Below are 22408 nucleotides of genomic sequence, written 5' to 3'. Positions count from 1 at the left end.
TAAAAGTAATATCCCTTATTTAATTTGCACGCTCCCCTTTTAAATCATATTGGATCTCTGCTTGGTCTGGACTTCCTGCTGATCTGCCCCCCTGATTGGTCGAATCCTTCCGTGACATCACAGCCAGCCAGCCAATGGGCGACTCTTGGAAAAGCGATTCCACTTTTCTTGACCGCTTCTGAAAAGGCTGGGGGGGGGGGGGAGAGAATTCTGGGCGTTGGAAGTCCACAGTGGCCCAGTTTGAAGACCCCGCCTGGATTCGAGAGGACATCTAGACCAACCCCGCTAAACGCAAAGCCAGCCCTCTCCAAGAGCTCGCTTAAGCAGAGGCATCTAGTGGCAAGGAGTTCCAAAGACACACCAAACAACCCCGAGTCACCACGGATTAGAAGATCTTGGCTGATTCATGCGCCCGGGCTCTGCTCCCCTTAGCTTGGCGTGCGCAAAGCGAGGAGTGGGTTTGCGTCGATGCCAAGGAAGCCCGTTGGCATCTCATTGCCTTCCCTGGGCTGTCCTACCTCGCAGGGTTGTGTGGGGAGGACCAGCGACGGGGAAGGAGGGACGGGGCTGGGGGGTTGAGCCAAGGAGGTCCAGAGAGTGGCAACGCTACCTACCCAGGCGAGTCGGTAAGCGATGCCAGGCCGCGTCTCGAAGGCGCGCGCAATGCCTCCGTCCCCAGATTGGCTGTCTACCCACCGTGCAACACACGCGTCACGTCGAGACGCACCACACACCGCCGCACACCACTCCTGCCCTGGAAGAGACTCCAGGCCCCGCCCGAGCTGGCTCGCAACTCCGCACACACCCAGACCGGTGGAAGGAGATTATGTAAGCACGGGGTGCCCTACGTGCCAGGAGGCCCAAACACCCAAACCCCGCCGGGGTGCTTCACCAATCTCGCCTTGCACCCAGAACCGGCAGCTTGTCCCATTACGGGGGGCCTCAAACACACACACACACACCTCACAAATCCCTAGAATGATCCGGGGATGATGGGTACTATTGTTGTCCAAGGTGAGCAAGCCAATCGCCAAGGTTTATCAGGCATCCCTTCCATACCAGGCTGGGAAAGGAGACCACTCAGGGATCCCGTGGGAATTTTGCTAGCAAGGGGCCTGATTTGCATAACTCCTCCCCCAGCCTTCCTTGATTGGCCCTGCTGGAGCAGAGGGGATTCTGGGACCGGTTTTAACCCTCCCAGAAACACTCAGCTAAGCCCCATTTCCTCATCCTTTCTGTCCCGCTTCAGATTCTCTGAGCATCCCAAGAGTTCTTTGCACCTGCAATCAGGCCAGCGGTGGCTTCAAAGGAAGAAAATCCGATTTTTTTTTCCCCCTGGGCTTTTTTCCCAACAGAAAACAAAGACAGAAAGAAAAGGTTGTTTGGCAACAGCCGTAGAAGCAAAAGATCCATTCAAACTGACCTGAGTCCGGTCAGTTTCCAGGCCTTGAAAGAAGGGAAAAAAGAAAGAAAGAGAGGAACGAGTAGATAAAAAGGTGACGAGTTGGTGGGTAGAAGTTGCAGGAAGGAAGGAAGAATTGGAGGGAGAGAAAGAAGGGAGCGAGGGAGGAATATTGAGGAAAATCAGGCCCCATGCTAGCAAATTCAAACTTATGACGGCACTGAAAAAAAGGGACCTAGGATCCTTTCTCACACTTATGACCGTCGTGGCAGCCCCAGGGTCAGGTGGTCAAAATTCAGACGGTCTGGGTAACTGACTCGTATTTATGGTGTGTGTGTGGGGTATCACGAGGAAGCTGCATTCGCTTAATGACGGTGTTACTAACTTAACAATGGTGGGGTGTTCGCTTAATGACAGAGGCAAGGAAGGTCGTAAAAAGGAGGCAAAATTTTGCTTGAGGGGTGTTCTCACCCAGCGACAGAAATCTGGGGCTCGCTAACGGTCCTATGTCGAGGACTACACGCGACTCCTTCCCCTGCACCCATCATCGGGGCCCTGCGTGCAATTCATATTGGCAAGAAATAAAATGGCAACGCGAGGAAGCTTCTGGAAGGGTGAGGATTTCGCCAGCCCTGCCTGCTTCTCCGCTTGGCTTCCCAACGGATCAAGCTTTCAAAAGAAAGGAAACTCCCAGGCAGGACGGGAGGAAGGAGAGGCAGTGAAACTGACTAGGACAACTTCGGATTCCTTCTTAGGGCTGGAGAAACAGACCGGTCCAAAGACAGTTGTTAGCCATTTCAACCGGGACTTATTATTAGTTAGACTCAATTTCCCAACAGAAAACAAAGACAGAAAGAAAAGGTTGTTTGGCAACAGCCGTAGAAGCAAAAGATCCATTCAAACTGACCTGAGCCCGGTCAGTTTCCAGGCCTTGAAAGAAGGAAAAAAAAAAAAAGAGGAACGAGTAGATAAAAAGGTGACGAGATTGTAAAAAAGCATCTTTGTGGCTAAGTTCAGGTAAGGGTCCTTCAAGGAGGATGAAGCTACCCAGGTTTCAACCAGGTCTGAAGCCCCCTCGGGTTCAAATAATGGTTGGCTTAAAGCCCACCTCTCAGAAAGAAAGAAGAAAGAAAGAAAGAAAGAAAGAAAGAAAGAAAGAAAGAAAGAAAGAAAGAAAGAAAGAAAGAAAGAAAGAAAGAAAGAAAGAAGTTTATTTTATTTTCTCCAGCTCCTGGCATGGTAAAAGGGACGGCTTTCCCATAACATTAAGCAAGTAGCAGAAGTTTTTCCTTTTTTAAAAATGTTTCTGAGCTGCCTGCAGGGACAGAAATTTCCCCAATGCAATTCTTATATTATGCATATAAATAATAATAATAATAATAATAATAATAATAATAATAATAATAATAATAATAATAATAATAATAATAATAATAATAAATGCTTGGGAAGTGTTCGACTAGGGATTTGTGATATGAAACCTAGCATAGTTATTTCATTTGTTGTGTGCACTGTCATTTTTGTGTATAATAATGATAATAATAATAATAATAATAATAATAATAATAATAATAATAATAATAATAATAATAATAATAATAATTATATTAATAATAATAATATAATAATGCTTGGAAGTGTACTTTTGTGATATGAACCTTTATTTCATTTTTGTTACTGTCATTTGTATAATAATGAATAATAATAATAATAATAATAATAATAATAATAATAATAATAATAATAATAACAATAACAACCCGTAACAACCATCAGCGCCAGTCAATGATATTTGTGATACATTTTTAAATGTTCAGTTGACAGAGTTTCATGTTTAATGAATAAAAGAGATCATCATCATCATCATCATCAATTTTTCCCCAGGTTTCTAGCATTCAACACAGCCCACTCCGCTCTCTGCAAGCCTGCCAAATCCTCTGCACAGGGAAGCTTCGACTCTGAGGGGCAAACCTTGGGTGCGAGCCAGAGAGAGATTCCCTAGGTCAGCGCAGTCTACCCCAACCCCTTCGCTTCGGGCCCTGCGTGGTTAAAAACAACAACAACCACCACCACAACAACAACCCAAAGCATCTATTTGTCGGGAAAGCTGGCAGCCTGGAGACCCCATGGTTTGCAAAAATAGAAATATATAAGCATGTGGGGGAGAGATCCACGCAGGATGGCTGCCCCCACCTCGCTCCAACCTCCACCCTTGCCCAGGATCAGCCAGAGAAGACTGACTTATCTCACCTTGAACTTCCCCCTTTCACACACACACACACATACACACACACCTATTTTTTTTTTTTTGCTATGGTCTTCACCTGAATGCCAAGCCAAAAGTCTTTCCTTGCAGCTCAGCCAAAGAAACGCAAGCTCCTTTCTGAAGAGAATCAGATTTATTATTTAGAAAAACCAGGCAGCAAAAGCTCCCCCCCCCTCTCTCTGCACCCCCCCTTTCCCAAGAGGGGCTGTGCTGGGGGTCAAAGGGCAAAAGGGGGGATTAGGGAAAGAGGCCATGGATGCCACGCAGCAGCGAAACCAGAAACTGGCAGGGCGCAGTTTGCAATCTGGCCTATTTCTCTGCCTCAAAGCCAGATACCATCTCTCTCTCATTCTCTCTCTCTCTCATTCTCTCTCTTCTCTCTTTCTCTCTCTCTCTTTCTCTTCACTCTCCTCCTCTCTCCTGGCTCTCTTTCTCTCTCTCTTCCTTTTCTCACTCCCTCTCTCTCTCCATTTTTCTCTGTCTCTTCTCTCTCTCTCTCCCTTTCTTTTCACTTCTCTCTCTTTTTCTCTTCACTCTTTTTCTCCTCTCTCCAATTTTGTCTCTTTCTTCTCTCCTTTTTCCTCACTCCCTCTTTCTCCATTCTTCTGTATCTTTCTCTCTCTCTCTCTCCTCTCTCTCCCTCTTTCTCTTCCCTCTCTTTTTCTCTTCACTCATTCTCTCTTCTCTCTCTCTCTTCTATGTGTCTCTTTCTTTCTCTCTCCCTTTCTCTTCACTCTTTCTCTCTTTCAGTCTCTCTTTCTCTCTTCTCCCTTTGCTTCTCTCTCTCTCTCTCTCTCTCTCTCTCCACAAAGCCAGGGCTCCAAAGTGCTGCAAATTACTTAATTGGGATTCTGGGCAGCTGGAGACGAGTTTGTCAACAATCTCCAGGGAGCTCTGCTCCTTCATGAGGACTAGAAACCTGGAAGGGAAGCCAAGCTTGCTAAGAGGGTGCACAAAAGAAGTGGGGGGAGGGGAGAAAATCAAGCAGAAGTGGATTGTGGAGGGGGGTATTTTGGGATTCCTGGCAAGGGAGGGGGAGCCACATGGGAGTGGTAGTCCTCCCTTAAGTGGGGGAAAAGGCTTTAGGACACAAGGTTGCTGAGATGAATCCAAGTGGTCCTTTGTGTGTGTGTGTGTGTGTGTGTGTGTGTGTGTGTGTGTCGTGCCCCCACAAGGAAGATAATGGCCCAGCCAGCTGGCTGATCCCCTCCTTGCCAGACTCCCAGATTCCCCTCACCCAGCAGGCCGGGAACGATGGGAATTGGTGGCCCAGCCTAGCCACAAGCAGAAGGTTAAAGAAGCGACTCTTATTGGGTGTGAAACGGGAAGGGGGGAAAAACCCCCTCCCTCCCCTGTCCTCCGCCCCTCCTCTTGCAAATGGGTGCGCCCCCCGCCATGGGCTGAGAAGAGAGCCCCAAAGACCCCCCCCCCTCTTCTCCAAGCGTGGAGGAAAAAAAAGGGGGAAAAAAAAGAAAGTTTAGCGAGGCGAGAAGAGGGCCGGGATGGGAAAAGAGAGAATTCAGAAAGTTTTCAAAGTTTTTAAAAGCCCCCTTAACAAAAGCAGAAAAGAGCCCTGACCGGACACTTTGGGGGTGTTGTAGAGGGTGAAGGGGACCCCAAGATAACAGGGGAGGGGGTCGCGAATCCCTCGGGAAGCGCCTCCCTGTCCTGGCTTTCCAGGCGCGCAGGACTCTATGGCCCATGCGGCGCAGCCACACACACACACACCCCTTTCTGCAGCCCCGAGCCCCCGTCGGCCTTACCTCGGGGGGGCGCCTCGGCCACGCTTGGCCGGTCCTGCTCCGCCAGCCTCCATCGGGGGTGGGGGGCTGGGGAGGGTCCCGGTCCGGGGACGCGCCTCGGCGGCGGCAGGCAGCACCAGTGGCAACCGCGCAACCGGCAGGGGCGCCCCGAAGCTGGCCCGTCCCCGTCCCGCCCCGCGCCCTCCCCTTCCCTCCCCTCCCCGGGAATTCAACCGGGCAAGTTCGCCTCCAGATCCCGAACCCCGCCGGACCCTATTCCACTGGCCGGGGATGATGGGGTTTGTGGTGCTAGGCAGACAAGGGGTGGGTGGATTCCCCCGCCCCAGAGACCCCGCCCCTCCTTCCTTGAACCGGTCATTCAACCGGTGAAGCTGCCGTCTCGGAAACAATGGTGTGTAGGTGGTGGTGGTGGGTGGGGGAGGAAGGTTGGACTAGATGACCTCTATGGACCCTTCCAACTCGGGTTATCTGTGATCGGTCTCCCGGAAGGCGGAGCGGCCGGCGGGTGGGTGGGTAGAAGGGGACGCCGCATCGCTCCGGGTCCTATTTCTACCTGTCGGCCGGGCGCACCGCAGCCGGCTGCCACCCGGTGAAGCGCCCTAAAAAGAGCCCCGAACCAGGTAAGAGTTGGAAAGGGGCCTTGGAGGTCATCTAGTCCAACCCCCCAGGAGACCCTAACACCCACAGGTTTCCCCCCATCCAAAAGAAGTTCTGCCCCAATACCTTGAGAACCTTCACCTGAAGTACCTTACCTGCCTTCCGCGCCCGCCTTCCTTACCTGGCTGAGCTTTCTCGGCCCGGAGGAAACGCACCCAGGTGAGCTTGGAAACCTGGGGCAAAATGTCCGGCTTTACCCTACGAACTGCTGCCCAGCAGTGGAGCTACTTCCCCGGGACGGGCTGCAAAAAACGCCTCCTAAACTCGCTAGTAATTCGCTTTAACAAGGCGGAGAGGGCGGCGGGGGTCCCGCGGGGGTCCCAGAAAGGAAGGGGGCGGCAGGGCAGAGGCCTCTGTGGCTGCCCCCCCTCCCTCCCCCCTCCCTGGCCTGCCAGGCAGCCATGGCACCGGGGCAGCCCCCGCCCCCCCGGGCTCCCTCCGACAGCGCTCGATTAGCCGAGGCTGCAAGCAGCCGCCCAGCCGCGTTACACAACTCGGCGCCGCTGGATCGGGGCCAGCCCTCCCCCCTCCCCAGCCTTGGCCGCCCCTCCTCCGTCCTCCACGCCGAGGCCGCGTGAGCCGCCCGCCGCCCCCCCGCACGTGCGCTCCCGCGTGCAAAAGCCCTTGCACGCCCAGCCGGAGAGAAGGAGGGACGGTATGTGTGTGCGCGTATGTGTGTAAAATCCAGAGAGAGAGAGAGAGAGAGCGAGGTTAGAGGGCGTGCAAAAGAACTCCGCTCGGGGTCCCTTGCACGCCCAGCCGGAGAGGAGGAGGAGGAGGGACTGTGCGCGTGCCAAAAAATAGAAAATAAAAATAAAAGGCTGGTGGGGGAAGAGAGAAAGGGCGTGCAAAATTCTCCCGAGTCCCTTGCACGCCGAGACCGAGAAAAGCCGTGATTTTGTGCGCGCGTAAAATAAGGGAGAAGTCAAGAGCGTGCAAAAGAAAACAAACAAACAAACAAACAATACTCCACTGGTGTGCGCCCCGGCAGGACAGAAGGCAGGCACACGTGTGTGTGTGTGTGTGTGTGTGTGTGTGTGTGTGTCTGTGCTTGCAAAAAACGCCCCTAGGGTCCTTGGCGAGGCCTGAAGGGTGTGTGTTTGTGTGTGTATAACAAAAGGGGCAGAGTTAAAGGATGTGCAAAAAACTCCCGTCCTTGAACTCTGCCCCTTTTGTTACACACGCTCGGGGTCCTTGCACCGCCAAGTGTGATACACGGATGTGCTTAGGGGGGGGTTGGACTAGATGACCTACAAGGTCCCTTCCAACTCTGATGATCTGTATCTGTGTGTCTGTGTGTGTAAAAAAAAAAAAAAAAGAAGAGAGAAAAACTGCGCTCCCTGGTGAGCTCCCTGCGCAAAGGGCAATCTATCAGACTCTTGGAAGAAGACACAGAACTCGTCCTCCAAAAAGGAAAGGCAGGGGATGATGGGTGCCGCTTCCCAGCCCTCCCAAAGGGCGCCAGTCAACCCTGTCCCGGAAGGAGGGGGGGGCTGGCATCCCCACCGTCCTCCCCTCCCCCCACCCCTTCGGGCGGCCACACCCTCGCCAGTCCCCAGGGATAATTACTGTTTACGTGCTTGGCTGCTGGGGAACATGGGTCCTTGCCCAGGGCTGCTGCATGGGGCGGTTCAGGCAGCGCGAGACAGGCTTGGGGCGGGGGTGGCGGCATGGTGGCATCTCACCTGTACCAGATGCCAACCACCTTCCTGAAATGCCAACCTGGGGATCCGCCCCGCCCTGCAGGGGCTGCTGGTCTTATGAATCTCAGCTGGCTAGAAGGCAGCAATTTGACAGGTGCAGCTGGGAGATTACAGATTTCCTCTCTCTCTCTCTCTCTCTCTCTCTCTCTCTCTCTCTCTCTCTCTCAACCCGCCCTTTTTTTCCGTCACCCGCACCAGGTTTCAGGTCTCAGGATTGCCAGCTGCCCGGTTTCTCCCTGGAGAAAAGCTTGGGAAATGAAAAATCCGGGTTCTGATTGAAGGAAAGGGGGCCAAGAGGAGATGCCACCGAGGCTACGAAATTGCAAAAAAACAACAACCCAAAAGACCCAAATCCAACCCTTTAGCTGGGTTTATTTTGGCCTCTCTATCCAGGGAAGGAAGTAGATTTGCTTACAAAACAAGCGTGTTTTTTTTTTTTAAATTTCCCCAACCAATCTTCGTCCCAAAGAAAAATAAAATAGCAGTGAAACTGACTAGACCTTCTTTCAGTGCTCTGGAAAAACAGATCATCCTCAACTGAACAACCCCCGATGGTGTCCAACATTGGGGAAGGGTGGATTTTTGTCCCGTGTTTACGGTTTTTCTTGCCGCATCCTGGTTTGTTTTCCTACCCGGGTTCTCCCTGGGGGTGTGTGTGGCGCCTCCCAGGCTGTGCTGCCCCCTGGTGGAGAGTCCCTCCCTGCCACCCCACACAAAAGCAGGCTGGGTCCTGCCCAACCTCCGGGTGCCAAGCAAGCAAGCCCTGCCAGCTGCTTATATAACTTTGGAGTGACTCACCGGCTTTTGATCCCAGGGAGGAGAACAGTTTGGAAGTCTGGGTGCCAGGAGGAAAGGTTGCAAGGAGCCAGTCCTCAAGGCCTGCGAAGACGAAGAGGAAAAGTAATCTTCCGTCACCAACACGGGCGTGCTTGCAGGCGGAAATCCACGGGGTGGGACAGCCACAACCACGCAGGAGGGTTTGAGCAGAAGGAAATGGCCTTTGAGAGCGGACAGGAAGGGCTGGAGAGAGGCAAAGACTCATTTCTGGTGGAGTTTGGGGGAGAGAAAGAAAGACTTCTGCGGCTTCTGCTGCTTTCCTTGCATGAAGCCCAAAGTCTCTCCTCTCCCCCCCCCCGAGAACGGAGCTGGAGATGGGATCCTGCGATCCCAAGTAAAGAACGATCGATCGGTAGGAAAACGGGGTGGGGGATTTTCCTGCAGACTTTTTTTGGGATTTTCCCAGCGTCTCTGGTCCACGGGATTTAAAATGATGAGTTCGGTGGTCCCTGAGGTCCAAATGGTTGGCGACCTCTGGGTTAGGACATTACCAAGACCTAGAATTTTCCTGATTACCTCCTCATCTGACGGGGTAGTCTCATTTTGCCAGAATTTTGCGTAGCTAATCCTGGCTGCTGTCAGTCTATGTAAAACTAAGTATGCAATTCCTTTATCATTAACCCTCTGGGATTATTATGCCCAGCAGGTATACTCCTGGTTTCCAGTCTATCTTCTTTGGTTATTTTATTCTATATATTCTATTATTTTATTTTATTTTATTCTATATATTCTATATTCTATTTATTTTATCTTTGGTTATTTTATTCTATCTTCCAGTCTATCTTCTTTGGTTATTTTATTCTATATATTCTATTATTTTATTTTATTTTATTCTATATATTCTATATTCTATTTATTTTATCTTTGGTTATTTTATTCTATCTTCCAGTCTTCTTTGGTTATTTTTTTTTCCAGCCAGCTCTCTGTTTTCTCCCAAATATTGTTTTGCTCTAAAAATATGAATGAGTGAAACATTAAGAAATGTGTTCATGTGTTATTAAATGATTAGTACTATGATTAGGAAATGGGAAGATATATTTTATAATATTAACTGTGGTTTTTGTTTCTTGTAGACCTTATACTTATTTTTGAGTCTATCATCTGCACCTCTATAACTGTCTGGTTTGGCTCTGCAACCCAATAGGACAGATACAGACTCCAGAGAGTAATTAGGACTGCAGAAAAAAAAAAAAGAATTAATTACTAACCACCTGCCTTCCATGGGGGACCTGTATATCCTGCACGAGTCCAAAAGAGGGCTGTGAAAATATTTACAGACCCCTCACATCCTGGACATAAACTGTTTCAACTCCTTCTAGGAAAGTTGGACAAACTAGAATGCTGGTCCTAGCCGGCCCTCATGTGGTTGGACCAGGAATGGCCAGCATCATCTAAATTAATAATAAACTAGAACTCTAAAAGTATGAAAAGGATTAAAAAGGGAAGCCAAAGCTTGCAGTGAAATCCCCTTTTTAAATTTTGTAAAGCTTCCCCGGTGCCAAGAGATGCCCTCTTGTGGCTGAACTGGGCATTGCAACAGGAAAAAGCAGGGGGGAAAAATGCCCTTTAAAAAGATGTGCATTTTTTTTTATTAGTTAATTTGCGATTCACTTATTTTAGTGCAACTTTTGACTTGGGAATCTACAATACAGGGTAGAAAAAAAAAAAAGTAATTAAGCAGTAAAGAGCTCCCTCCAGTGGCTGCAAGTGGTTTTTTCCAACTGTGAAAAGAAATGCTGCCCTCTGGTGGAAAAATTTGGATAAGTCAGAAACCAGATCTTTGGGGCAGCTGTATAAAAAGAGTTTAAAAACAAACCAACTTCATTAAGTATCCCAGTTGAACAACAAAGCCCAAGTGTAAAAAAAAAAAACCCAAAAAACTTTATACTTTTATATTTTTAATGGAATCCATAGTGGCAATTTTGTTACTTAAACCCGACATACACCTAAAACAACTTGGTGTGAAGTTAGACAAAAGGGATTTCAACCAAAGATGGCATTTCTAAAAAGGAAGCGGCTCCCTCAACTTTCTAGCCAGCCTCTTTCTCTGGGAAGAACAATGAGAGAATTGCAGGCTTGGAATATGCTGAGGCCATCTAGTCCAACCCCTGGTTTAATGCCAGTTCAACCCCTTGCAAAGCTGGTGTGAATCCTTCAGCGGCAACACCGCAATTCTGGGGTTGTCTTCAATTATGGGGGGCTCCCCCACCATTAAGAAAGACGGGGTGCAGACATTTCCAAGCAGACATGGCTTGAATTAAAACCTGGTGGAATTTGGTTGGTTTTCTAACCGATTCCTGCTATACCACCGTCTGCCTCAAGGTGGCAGTGATACTCAGGGTGGCAGAGCTCCCTCTGGTGGCTGCTGCCTGGATCAAACACACCAGTACTCCGCTTATGACCCATCTACTGGGATGGAGATGTAATGGATACGGTTGTTGTGCTCTGGTTTGTGGACTTTCCTTGCCACGGCCATTAAATGAATCGTGTCCTTAAGCAAACCGTGCATCGTGTACTGAATCCATTGACATTGCTTGCCCCGGGGAGGCTTTAAATGGCGATCACGTGACCCCCCAAGGTGCCTTCATCTTAATCACGTGACCCTGGGGAGACTGTGACTGTTGTAAGTGCGAGGACTGGCCATACACCTCTTTTGGAAGTGCCATCATCACTTTGAACGGTTGCCATGTCAAGGACCACCTGCATTGAGGTGTAGATTCTCCAGGAGTGGATGGAAGTCCATCCTTAGCTTCTTTGTTAGTTGGAGTAAATGAAGGAGCAAATTCACCGAGAGGGGCATTGAAGGGCAGCCATTGCCCCTCCTGCCGCCCGTGAGGACATCCATACCACCCCCGGCACTTCTCTGCCAAGGACCGCCCCTCCTGGTTCAGGGCAGAAGAGAATCCAGTGGGACATCACACTCGCCCAACACGACGTCCCGCCGAAGGCTGCAGGATTTGTTCAGCACTTTGATCCTCAGGCTGCGCCGGGGAAGCTCCTCGGGGGTCACCCCCTCGAAGAAGAAGTCCTCGTTGAAGATGGGGTTGCGTGTCCTCTTGATGATGGCGCTGCGCTGCCTTTGACTTGGGCCGGGCCGCAGCTGAAGGCCCACGCAACAGTGGAGGTGGCGAGGGTTGCCCTGCGGCGGGTAGAAGCCTTCGGCGCTCACCAGCCGTACCCGCAGGCTGCCCGGCGGCTGGAGGTACTCGCTGGAGAGACGCAGCTGCCCGCCTTGGCTGACCGTCAACGTGACCTCTTTGGTCAGCCGCTGGCGGCAGCGGATCAAGCCCAGGGGAAGAGCGGCGCCAGGGACCAAGCACCCGGCGAGATCCAGGAGGGTCGGCCTCGCGGCGCAGGCAGCAGGGACTGGTGTCTGTCGAACTGGTGTCCTCCGTGGAGAAGGAGCTGGGACGCAGGGTGTGCGGGGAGCGGCATGCCAAACGCCGCCGGTGCCCATAGCCGTGGCCCGGCAGGAGCCCATCGAGAGGACGCACGGGCACGGGGAATTGTACGGGAATTTTCCGCGGAAGAGGCAGTGTCGCTGTCCGGGCCCGGAGTGGGCTGCGAAAGGGGCCTTGTCCGTGGGGAGGAAAAGCAGCCAACTTGCCCTCGGTGGGGCGGGGGCTTGCTATGGAACAGCGATTCCCGCCGCCAGGTGTTGGGGCTTTCGGGCAGGCACCCCAAGTCCATCGGGGTTGGGAGCTGGATCGTGGCGGGAGTGCCTGGGCGTCGCGTCCCGGCCTGCGGTCCCTCCTCCTGCACCGCAGCGCCCTTGTTTTTGACTGGCAGGGCTGATGCATCACCCAGCCTGGGGTTCCCAGCTGCCCGGCGGCCTTGGAGGGTGGCGAGGTTGGGTGGGATCAAAAAGGAAGGGATTGTGTCAGGGGTCAGCACGTTGGGACAAGTGGCTTGGACGTTGCGAGTCTTTCGCTTGGAGAACATCTCAGTTCCGGCCGGCGGAGCAAAAATTATAAGGTCGGCCCAAGACGCAAGCGAGAAGAGCCATGAGGACGAATGCTCTCACGTCGATCTGGGAGGAAATGGAAGGAAAACCAGTTAGAACCAGTTAGACCCATCGCTCCGCCTGCAAAGCAGCGTTAGAATCATCAACTCAAGCTTCCTTCGACCGCCTTCCACCATCCTGGAGGTTTTCAGACCTCTTGAGGACTAGCGGCTTACTTTGGAAACAACAACATTGCAACTCAAATGCAAAAAAATAAAAATAAAAATCAGATTTTCCCCAAATACCTCCTGCAGGTGAATAGAAAAAACAACAACAACCAGAAAGTTTTTAAAATGAACCCACAATTAATTCTTCAAAGGTGAGCATCCATCCACTTTTCTTTGCTGATGTAGGGTTGTTGGTTTGTTTTTTGGCCACGGGAGGAACAAAATAAATTAAAACACTGACAACTCATTAAAAAAAACCTGCAACCCCGCTCTCCTGCCTTTCATGGTTCCAGGAATTTGGCAACGGAGACAAAACGTCCTGTGTTTCGCAGAAGGAAGAGGGGAAAAAATATGTCCGAAATGACTTGCCAAGCTTTTTTTCATTTTGGAAACAGACCCAACGGGGGGATTTCGTGCCCAGGTGTGGCTTCAAACACCTCTGAGGTGTTGACGGGGGGATTATGTCCCCGGGAAGAAATGCCAGGAGGTGTGGAAGACCGGACACGGCAAAACCAGACGAACAACTGGCAAGTGTGTATGTGTGTGTGTGTGTGTGAGATGCACCCACACTTCCCTTTGTTTCTCTCCTTCGCCCTCCCCTCCCTTCCAAACCCGCTGACCCATTTGGCAGGAGGAGGAGGAGGAGGAGGAGAGCAGGGTCTCTGAACATGCGCAGAGTCCACTGCTTGGATAGAAGCCAAGGTGGGCAGAGTGAGAGGTGTTTTTGGGTGGGAGATTTTTTTTTGGGGGGCAGTGGAGAAACGACCGGGAAGAGGGGGGGGGAATCAAAGCTTTTTTAAAAAAAATCTCCCAAGCTTCCTGATTGATTGAATTTCCACATCTGAGGCGAGAACCGCTTTGCGCAAATGTAAATAGATAGATAGATAGATAGATAGATAGATAGATAGATATAGATAGATAGATAGATAGATAGATGATAGATAATCAGGAGGAATAAACTTTGGGGCAGAAGCAGAACGAGAAGAAAAATACCCCCAAAAAAGTTTAGCGAGATTGCAAAAGTTGCATTTTTTTCCTTCCCCCCTCCTTGCAAATCCATACAGCTAAAATACAGATTTCTCCCCACAAGGATAACGGGGCACATCGTATCTGCTTGTACGAGAAACTGTGCACCCTTCCAGTTGCCAAATGACCCCACACCCACTCACCCCAGACCCCCCCCTAAATACCTTGGCATCCTTCCTCTTCCTCTTCCTCCTCCTCCTCTTCTCTTCCTTCACCCCTTCCCAACCTGCCTCTGTGGCCCTCCAACGCGCCAACCGGCACAAGGCAAACTTCCGATGTTGTTGTTTACCATCCAGAGCCTTTCAACGTCACCATGCGGGTTCCATGTTGTTGTGTTCCGGCTGCCACGACCTGGCCTCGGTCGGGGGGAGTCACACCCCAGCAAGCCACCGCCGTGTTCAGCAGGTCAAGTTCAAAGCTTGTTTTTGGGGGACAAGCATCCCGGCTCAAAAATGGGCTGCCATCCGATCGGAAGCTGGGCTTGGCCCAAAGAAAGCCGGAGGATTTGGACGGCTTCGAGACACCTTTGCGGCGGCGTCTCCATGGGGCAGCAAAAGCCTTTTCCTCCTGCTGTTGGCAGGGTGCCCCTCTCTGATCAGGTTTGGCACACAGAGCAAGAACAAAGGGACCATTCTTTGAAGCCGGGGTAGATGTTTGCAGATGGTGGCAAGCCAACAAAACGCAGCCCTCCTCCTTACTGTGAGGTGTGTCCATTGTTGCAATCCTCCAGGCGGACCGTTGATGGACTGGCCTCTCTTAAGTTTGGCCCACGTGGTGTTTTCTTTTTAATGAACCTAACATTGTTCAGCGACAACCAGTAGAAAACAAACAGCGCCGTTGCTAAGAAACGTCTCGCTTAGCCTCAGAAATTCTGGGCTCATTTATCGTAAGTTGAAGCCTCTTTCAGTGTCTTTTATGGTCTGACGAGCTACGGGAATTCCTTTTGGAGTCTCTTTTTCCCACCCATTATGCAGCTGAGGGCTAAGCTGCCTCTTATCTATCTCTTATCTTACCTTCCCCTCCTTCCTCAAGGTCATTCCCACATCCCATTAAATCGCTCTCAGGATGCTGAACGCTTCTATTCTCTCAGCCATCCAGTTGCCACTGTCATGGCCTTGTTAGGGTCGGATTCTGAGGGAGAGGAGGAACAGCCAACAGCGAGTGGAGGTGTGGCTCCAGAGGTTGTGGAGGAGGCTGGGGAAGGGCAGAGGCCAGTTGGGCAGTCAGAGGAAGAACCAGACCCATCCCCTCTTCATCCTAGGACACACAGGGAGGAATGGAGAAGGAAACAACTTGGTTTACGAGAGAGGAAGCGGCCATGATCTCCCTCATTGGTTGCAGCTGGGGAGAATAGTATATAAGAGAGATGGTTAAAACACAGTGTTGCCAGAAGCAAAGTGTGTTTTATTTTGGGCTGAAGTTATCTTGGTTGGCGTCCTTTCAACAGATTGTGCCTTGTTATCTCCTTGAAGCTGGTAATTACTTATCCTGGTCCATTGTGGAAATTCCTTCATTGTAGTTTGTTTTAGTTTTTTTTTTTACTTCACCTCTATTTGCTCATTAAGTTCAGACTGGATTACTTTATTTGGAAGACTATTTTTGAGTACGTTTTATCTCCAACTGAGTATTATTGAACAGTGGGGCCAAGTTGGAGGCATTAAAGGACATTTATTTACATTTTGGATTTTGTTACGTTTGTGTTATACTCTGGGTCATCACAGCCACAATATTAAAAAAAAAAAAAAAAAAGAGGTTGAGACTCTGGAAAGAGTGCAGAGAAGTGCAATCAGGAGAATTAGGGGACTGGAAGCCAAAACATGGGAAGAATGGTTGCAGGAATTGGGCACGTTTCAATTTAACGAAAAGAAGGGGGACAGGATAGCAATGTTCTGATAGTTGAGGAGAAGAGGGGGGGTCAACTTATTCTCCAAAGTACCTGAAGGCAGGACAAGAAGCAACAGATGGAAACTTAATTCGAGGTCGAGAACCAACCTAGAACTAAGATAAAAAATTTCTCACAGCGAACAACAACGGAACAGCTTGCCTTCAGAAGTTGGGTTTTTAAAAAGAAGAGGTTGGATAGATATTTGTCCAGAATGGTGTAGGGGCTCCTGCTTGAGCAGGGGGTTGGACTAGGAGACCTCCAAGGTCCCTTCTAACTCTGTTATTTATTCCATTAAACACAAGGCCACACTCTACTTGACTTCAGCACCAGGGACAGCTCCTGAACGCATCAGGACCCTGGACAGCTCCCCATTTAGCCAGGAGCCAAAGAGATACACCAACATCAAAGACGATGTTATTCCAGATCTGATTTTAACCCTCTTCCTCTTGAACCCAGACCCTCTCCAGGGAAAAAAATGCTCGAGTCCCCATTGCTAAGTGACACCAGTTTTTTTTTTTTTTAAAGGGGGGGTAATGACTCCATTTTTCTTGATCACAGGAAAACCACTTTGAGAACGAAATGGATTCAGGGCACCTCATTCTTCGAACAATTCATGCCATTCCCTTATTATTATTATTATTTTATTTTGTAAAGGGAAGCTTTCATCCCCTGAACTATAAATATATTTAGAAACTTGGGGAGGCAGGAAAAACAGTTCCCATTCCTGAAAGATTTGGGGTTCTGGGAGAACCGGAGAAGATTCTTGATTCCCCCCCCCCTTGCAAAATCAAGAAGAGATCATGAATCATTTTGGAATTCTTTCTTTGCCCCACTCCGCAGGAAGATCCAAAGAGGAAAAAAAGGGTTTCGGTCTCCGAAGAGAGCCAGAAGCCAGTTCAAACTTCTCCTTCAAGGACGTGCAAATAGTCTGTTTTTCCAAAAATAAAAATAAAAATGAGATTTCAGGAATCTTTTTGTGAGAAGCCCACAAAGGATTGCTGTTGGCTGGAAGAAGGATCAGTTGCAGCCGGTCACTGGATGGGAAGAAGTCATCACGTCCAGATGGATCAAGAGAGCTGCAGCCAGGGAGATGGAGAGACAAAGAGATGGAGAAAGAGTTGAGATTGGAAGACGAAATGGTGGGGCGAGGAGATGTGGATGCCTTTCCTTTTGGCTAAGTCGTCCATCGTGTCTCTCCAAGAGCTTCCACCACACCTGTTGAACCACACCTGCCCTGCAGGAAACAAGAGACACCTGCCCTCCACCTAGCCCATCTGCGCCAAAAGGGAAGAGAAACCCAGAAGATGAGGAGAAACGGAAGAGAGGAAAATCGAAAGCCGAGGAGATCAATGGCGATGGCTCCCTTGTGTCTTATTCTTCCTTCCAAAGGAGGCTGGAGAGGAGAAGGCCCCTTCCAAGAGAGTTTTCCCAAGAAGGAGAGCCAATGGGAGGGTCCAATTGGATCCCACAGGTAGACTCACCTGTGGCTTCTGCGTGAAGGATTCGCGCGTTGGTACTCTGCACACACCCGGACAGAAATATCTTCTTCTCTTCTACTTTCTCCACCTTGGTTTCCACGAGGACTACAGAGCCCAGCGGGATGGGGCTGGAAGGGGAAGGATGGGCCTGTCAAGGGCAGTGGATGATGGTTCTTGGCAGCTAAACCTCTCTGTGGGTTTCTCCCCTGCCTGCAGCCAAAGTCATCTCAAGTACCACCCTCCTTCCCTCTCCTTCTTTCTGAAGCATCCAGGCTGGTTGGTCTGGTTTTGTCAGCCCAAGGTGAAGGCAGAAATACAGGCTAAGAATACAGGCAGTTCATTTAGTGGCCATTCAAAGCTATGACATGACTCGGGGCCATTTTCATACTTATGACCGAGAGAGAGTTCAGAGGAAGAGCCAGGCCCACCCACTCTTCATTCTAGGGCACACAGGGAGGAACGGAGAAAGGAGCAATGTGGGTTGCGTGACTTACGGGGGAGGAAAGGGCCCTGATTCCCTTAATTAGCTGCAGCTGGAAACACAGTGTTTAAAAAGGGAAGCTGCACACAGCAAGTTGTTGGGAGCAAATCGTGAATTTATCTGGTATCGTAGAAGCTTATCTGGGTTCCTGGCGTCTTCCCAACTGCGTGTGTTTTGATGGCCTTTCAAGTCTGCAATTCCTTATCCTGCCCTGTCATCTTAATTACTGCCGTGTGGTTTGTGTGGATTTTTATTTACAGATTGTATGTATTTTGTTTTTGGACTGAATTTCCTCCACTTAAAGGCTGTTCTTGTGAGATTTTTTTTCTCCAGCCGAAGGTAACTGGACATTGGGGGCAAAGTTGGAGGTATTAAAGGCACTCTCCTTGCTTATCCGACTGTGTTGCCTTTGTGCCACGCCCCTTTGGGTCATCACAGCCTAACAGAATGGCAGACTTGGAAGGGATCCTAAAATGGGGCAAAATTCACCGCGCCGACGTCTCGCTCAGCCATGGGAAAAATTTGGGGCTCGTCATTGTGGCCGTAAGCCGAGGATCACCTCAATTGGGCGCGCAAAGAGACCCCGATCCCTGCTCACCTCTTGTAGCTCACGGAGAGGTTGGCGGTCACCACGATCCCCGAGGCACAGATGCCGCAACTGGCAAAGGTGTGATCCAGGATGGCGGCCACGGCCCCCCCGTGCACGAATCTGGACCGAATCGGGAGTCGACATCGGAAGAGGCGGAAGCGGGAAGGAGAAGAGCAACCATTAGGGGACTGGAAGACATACGAAGAACGGTTGCGGGAACTGGGGACGTCTCGTTGGATGAAAAGAAGGACCAAGGGGTGACAGGATAGCAGGGTTCTGATATCTGAGGGGCTGCCCCAAAGAAGAGGCAGTCAAGCTCTTCTCCAAAGCACCAGAAGGCAGGATGAGAAGCAACAGATGGAAACTCATCCAGGAGAGAAGCAACCTGGAGCGAAGGAGGAATTTCCTGACAATTGAGGACAAATTAACCGATGGAACAGCTTGCCACCAGACTTTGTGGGTGCTCCATCCCTGGAGGCTTTTAAGAGGAGATTGGACTGCCATTGGTCTGAAATGGTCTAGGGTTCCTGCCTGAGCAGGGGGTTGGACTAGAAGACCTCCAAGGTCCCTCCCAACTCTGTTATTCTGATATCCTTCCTTCCTTCCTTCCTTCCTTCCTTCCTTCCTTCCCTTCTAATTCCCATCCCTTTTCCTTCCTTCCTTCCTTTCCTTCCTTCCTTCCTTCCTTCCCTCCCTCCCTCCCTCCTTTCTTCCTTCCTTTCTAATTCCCATCCCTTTTCTTTCTTTTCTTCCTTCCTTCCTTCCTTCCTTCCTTCCCCGTCTATTCCTTTCTTTCATTTCCTTCCCGTCTATTCCTTCCTTTCCTTTCCTTTCCTTTCTTCCTTCCTTCCTTCCTTCCTTCCTTCCTTCCTTCTTTCCTCCCTCCCTCCTTTCTTCCTTCCTTTCTAATTCCCATCCCTTTCCTTCCTTCCCTTCCTTCCTTCCTTCCCTTCCTTCCTTCCTTCCTTCCTTCCTTCCTTCCTTCCTTCCTTCCCCCGATCCTGCAGTTTTTAAAGAAGAGACTGGACTGCCATTTGTCTGAAATGGTCTGGGGTTTCCTGCCTGGGCAGGGGGCTGGACTAGAAGACCTCCAAGGTCCCTTCCAACTCTGTTAATCTTTTAGATGTTAGAAAAGACAGGAAGAATATCCGACCGGAGGGGGAGACGCAGGCTCCATCAACCCATCCGAGCTCACCCGATCATCCCTTCCAAATACGACCCAGTTTGGAGAGGAACTGCCATCCGTCTCTCCGAGCCATTGTAAAACATGGCAAACTCGAACCCGCGGCCTTCGGCAGCCACGTTTCGGACGAACAAGCAGGCATCTGGATGCTTTTTCGGGTTGTAGCCCAATTTGCTGAGAACTACAAATGGAGGTGGGGGAGGAAAAAAAAAAGCGAGGAAGGAAAACAAGGACATTAAAAATTGGAAAAAGGAAATTCCCTATTTTATTCGATTTGCAGTTTGGGCTAAAATAAAACAGAGCTAAGAAATGCTGCCCCCACCCCCAGAGGAGGAAAAATGATCCAGATCTAGAATATTTTTTGGGGGGGTTGGGAAATAGATTTGTTTGGGGCAGGTCACAAGGGTGGCAATTGGGAGTTAATTTTGGAACCAGGCTATGGGAGAAAAGTTGGTGCAAAATTGTCCCCGCGTTAAACTGGAACTTGGATTCTGGAATTCGCTTCCACTTCAGAGGTGAGTCTTGTTGGCTTTAATTAATTGCACCGACATTGTCTGACCCCTCAACCAGGGTCTTACACACCCATAACTTGAGTTAAGGTTTCTGGGGGTTGGAAATCCACCCATCGCCAAGTTGCCGAGTCGAGGAACACAACCCCAGACTACCACACCTTCCTTCCAAAGATGGGCAGATCTTGTAACTTGTGACGTGGTTGAGAGCCAGATCTTTCATCCTACGACCTGATAAGACATCTAAGGTGTTGTTGGTCAAGCTGGCCAAGTTGAAGATGGGTGGCGTTCAACTCCCAGAAGTCCAGCTGGTGGGGAGAATCTGGGGAGTTGGAAGGCCACCCATCTTCGCGAGGTTGAGCGACATTGCAGAGGGAAGGATCTAGAAGAACGATTATTTGGGCAGGCCTGAAGATGGAGAACTTGCCATCTTTCTAACAAGCGGACATTTGCCGGAGGAAGGCCACTCTGGGAGGAAATGCTTGGAGTGGGATAGAAAGACTGACCAGGCATGCTGTCCACGCTGTTGTTATAACTCGGGATGCGTTGCCAAGATCCATCTTCGGACATCTTTGTGAATTTTTCAAACTGGTCCATCATCTCTTGGCTCCAACTTGGGTTGGGGACGCCAAGGTCCCTGCGAAGTTGGTGGGGCTCTTGCTAGGAAACAAGGAAGGCAGGATATCTGTGTTGAGGAACCCCACTCACGCCCACAAGATATTTCAAGGCACATGGGTGGGTTACTGGAAGTCTTCAATCTTCTCTGTCCATCTCATCAGATCTCTTGGGCTCCGAGTGCCCTCTATGAATGCAGGAGCTTCAACCTTCTCTATATCCTCCAGAATCTCCTTAGGATCTCAGAACCTTTTAGATGGTCCTCCAAAACCAGGGATAGTTTATTTGGGGAGGGTGTCCTCCCCTTCCTGTTAAGCCCTCCCCAATACTCACCGTGGAGGTCCTTCTGAAGAGCACACGAGGATGCTGTGCCAAGAGCTCTTTCATTGTTGCCAGACGAGGTATCTCGGTGGCCAACCCTTTGACCGTCCGGTTGATGCTCCTCAGAATACCATGCATTCTGAATCTTCTGACCTGCTGAGCTCTTGGAAAGGGTGTCTTCTTCTTCTCAGCAGCTCTTCTTCAGGCAGAACTCAACTCCCAACAGCTTTAACAGGTTCCTCCCTTCCAACAAGCAGTGAGGAACTTCACCCAGGACCAACTGGATTTAAGCCTATCGTTCCTTCCTTCCAGTGAAGACACACCTTCAAATTAGAAGGACTTGAGGAGTTTGCTCAAGTGGCTGATTTCACACCAAGATCCTCCACGATAAACATGGGTCCAGTCACCTGGTCTTAGTTCCAGATCCGTCAGCATATTTTTCACTGAGTAGATCAAAAGAGCACGTTGTTTCTTGGCAGGTTTTTCAGATATCCAGAGTTACAAGAGATATTCCCAGAGGCGTAAACAGAGATGACATACAGCTCCATCAAGCTCAGCTTGGCAGTTGGGCCTGGGTTGGGTCCTCCCATTACGGACAAAAACATCTCCCGAATGAAGGCAAATATGTGTTCCAGGATAATGACGCAAGATCGAATTTGGGTCGGAAGTGGGATGAAAGATGCACTCTTCCGAGCTTTTGGACTCACGCTAGAACCCATCCTCTGGGAACTTCTCTCTATGGGAATACGTGCCTTGGGCTGTTCTGTGACTTGTGTTTATGTGGTGCCTTCCTATTGGGAAGAGTAGTTCTCCACTCAGGGGAACCTTAAATTAAAATTAATGAATGACCGCGTATGACTTGAGGGATACGGAAATCGTCTCTCTCTTTTTCCCATCCCTGACCCGTGGCCGTTTTCCTCCTTAGCTCCCAGCAGGCATCAGGAAAATCGGGAAGAACAAGAGGAATTTGCGCAAACCAGTTCCTAAGGACAAAATAATGGCCGACACATCAAGAGCCATTACATTGATCACTCTCATTTGCGATCGCCATGCTGTTCACTCAAACCAACATGTAATCAAACACATGGGTAAAAGTAAGGTAAAGGTCAACTCATCTTCCAAAAGAAGGCAGGGCAAAGAGGTGGGCATTTAAGAGGCACTCTTTATTGTCTTATGTTAAACCAAAGTGCTCGAAATAAACACAAACTATATTTATAAAAGTGAAATACCCCTCAAGCATCATCACAAAATCTCCAGAACCATAAAGCCTCACAACAGCTTTAACAGGTTCCTCCCTTCCAACAAGCAGCGAGGAACTTCACCCGGGACCAACTGGGTTTAAGCCTATCGTTCCTTCCTTCCGGTGAAGACACATCCTCAAAATCTAGGAGGACTTGAGAAGTTTCCTCAAGTGGCTGATTTTTTTTTCTTCCTGCCATGATGTGGGCCAAGAACCTTCCACGATAAACTTGGATACATTCATCTGGCCTTAATCCCAGATCCGTGGGCACATTTTCACCCAG

At 49.8% G+C, this 22408-nt stretch overlaps 3 protein-coding genes and 1 long non-coding RNA gene across 4 annotated transcripts in view; 1 reads left to right on the top strand and 3 right to left on the bottom strand.

Moving 5' to 3' along the window:
• The window catches only part of RORC (RAR related orphan receptor C), a 35382-nt gene extending 29048 nt beyond the window's left edge, over positions 1–6334 (bottom strand). The window contains exon 1 of the mRNA XM_087943279.1: positions 6210–6334. The gene's annotated coding sequence lies outside the window, so the exon portion shown is untranslated. The remainder of the gene's footprint in view (positions 1–6209) is intronic.
• LOC148129557 (uncharacterized) lies at positions 5782–8224 on the top strand. The gene is made up of 2 exons (XR_015745317.1): positions 5782–5822; positions 7990–8224. It is a non-coding gene; the product is annotated as an uncharacterized LOC148129557 (long non-coding RNA).
• A 3159-nt stretch (positions 8225–11383) lies between these two features.
• C2CD4D (C2 calcium dependent domain containing 4D) lies at positions 11384–14250 on the bottom strand. Its single transcript, XM_087943275.1, is given in 4 exon segments — positions 11384–11942; positions 11944–12140; positions 12142–12658; positions 14114–14250. Coding segments are annotated over 3 exon segments (1053 nt in total). The 5' UTR covers positions 12571–12658; positions 14114–14250; the 3' UTR covers positions 11384–11515.
• A 2109-nt stretch (positions 14251–16359) lies between these two features.
• Positions 16360–21900, bottom strand: LOC113429117 (acyl-coenzyme A thioesterase THEM4-like). The gene is made up of 6 exons (XM_087943300.1): positions 20898–21900; positions 20456–20609; positions 19453–19621; positions 18267–18377; positions 17191–17315; positions 16360–16785 (listed from the first exon to the last, which is right to left on the bottom strand). The coding sequence occupies exons 1-6, from the start codon at positions 21021–21023 to the stop codon at positions 16727–16729; spliced, it is 744 nt and encodes a 247-aa protein (XP_087799426.1). The 5' UTR covers positions 21024–21900; the 3' UTR covers positions 16360–16726.
• Positions 21901–22408: the final 508 nt, after the last annotated feature.

The sequence above is a fragment of the Notechis scutatus genome, chromosome 14 (genome assembly GCF_049901735.1).
Source record: "Notechis scutatus isolate UNSWTSFEM ecotype Mainland chromosome 14, rNotScu1.2, whole genome shotgun sequence".
NCBI lineage: Eukaryota > Metazoa > Chordata > Lepidosauria > Squamata > Elapidae > Notechis > Notechis scutatus.
The sequence above is the reverse complement of the archived record's forward strand: the minus strand, read 5'-3'. Positions and strand labels throughout refer to the sequence as shown.

Bases quoted from the DNA above. Each gene is read 5' to 3' on its own strand.
- LOC113429117 (XM_087943300.1), bottom strand. From the start codon at position 21,023: ATGCATGGTATTCTGAGGAGCATCAACCGGACGGTCAAAGGGTTGGCC. The intron at 19,622-20,455 runs GTCAGTCTTTCT...CTCCATTTGTAG, and splicing joins CAGCGTGGACAGCATGCCTG to TTCTCAGCAAATTGGGCTAC. The intron at 17,316-18,266 runs GTGAGCAGGGAT...TTCCCCTTCCAG, and splicing joins CTCTCCGTGAGCTACAAGAG to CCCCATCCCGCTGGGCTCTG.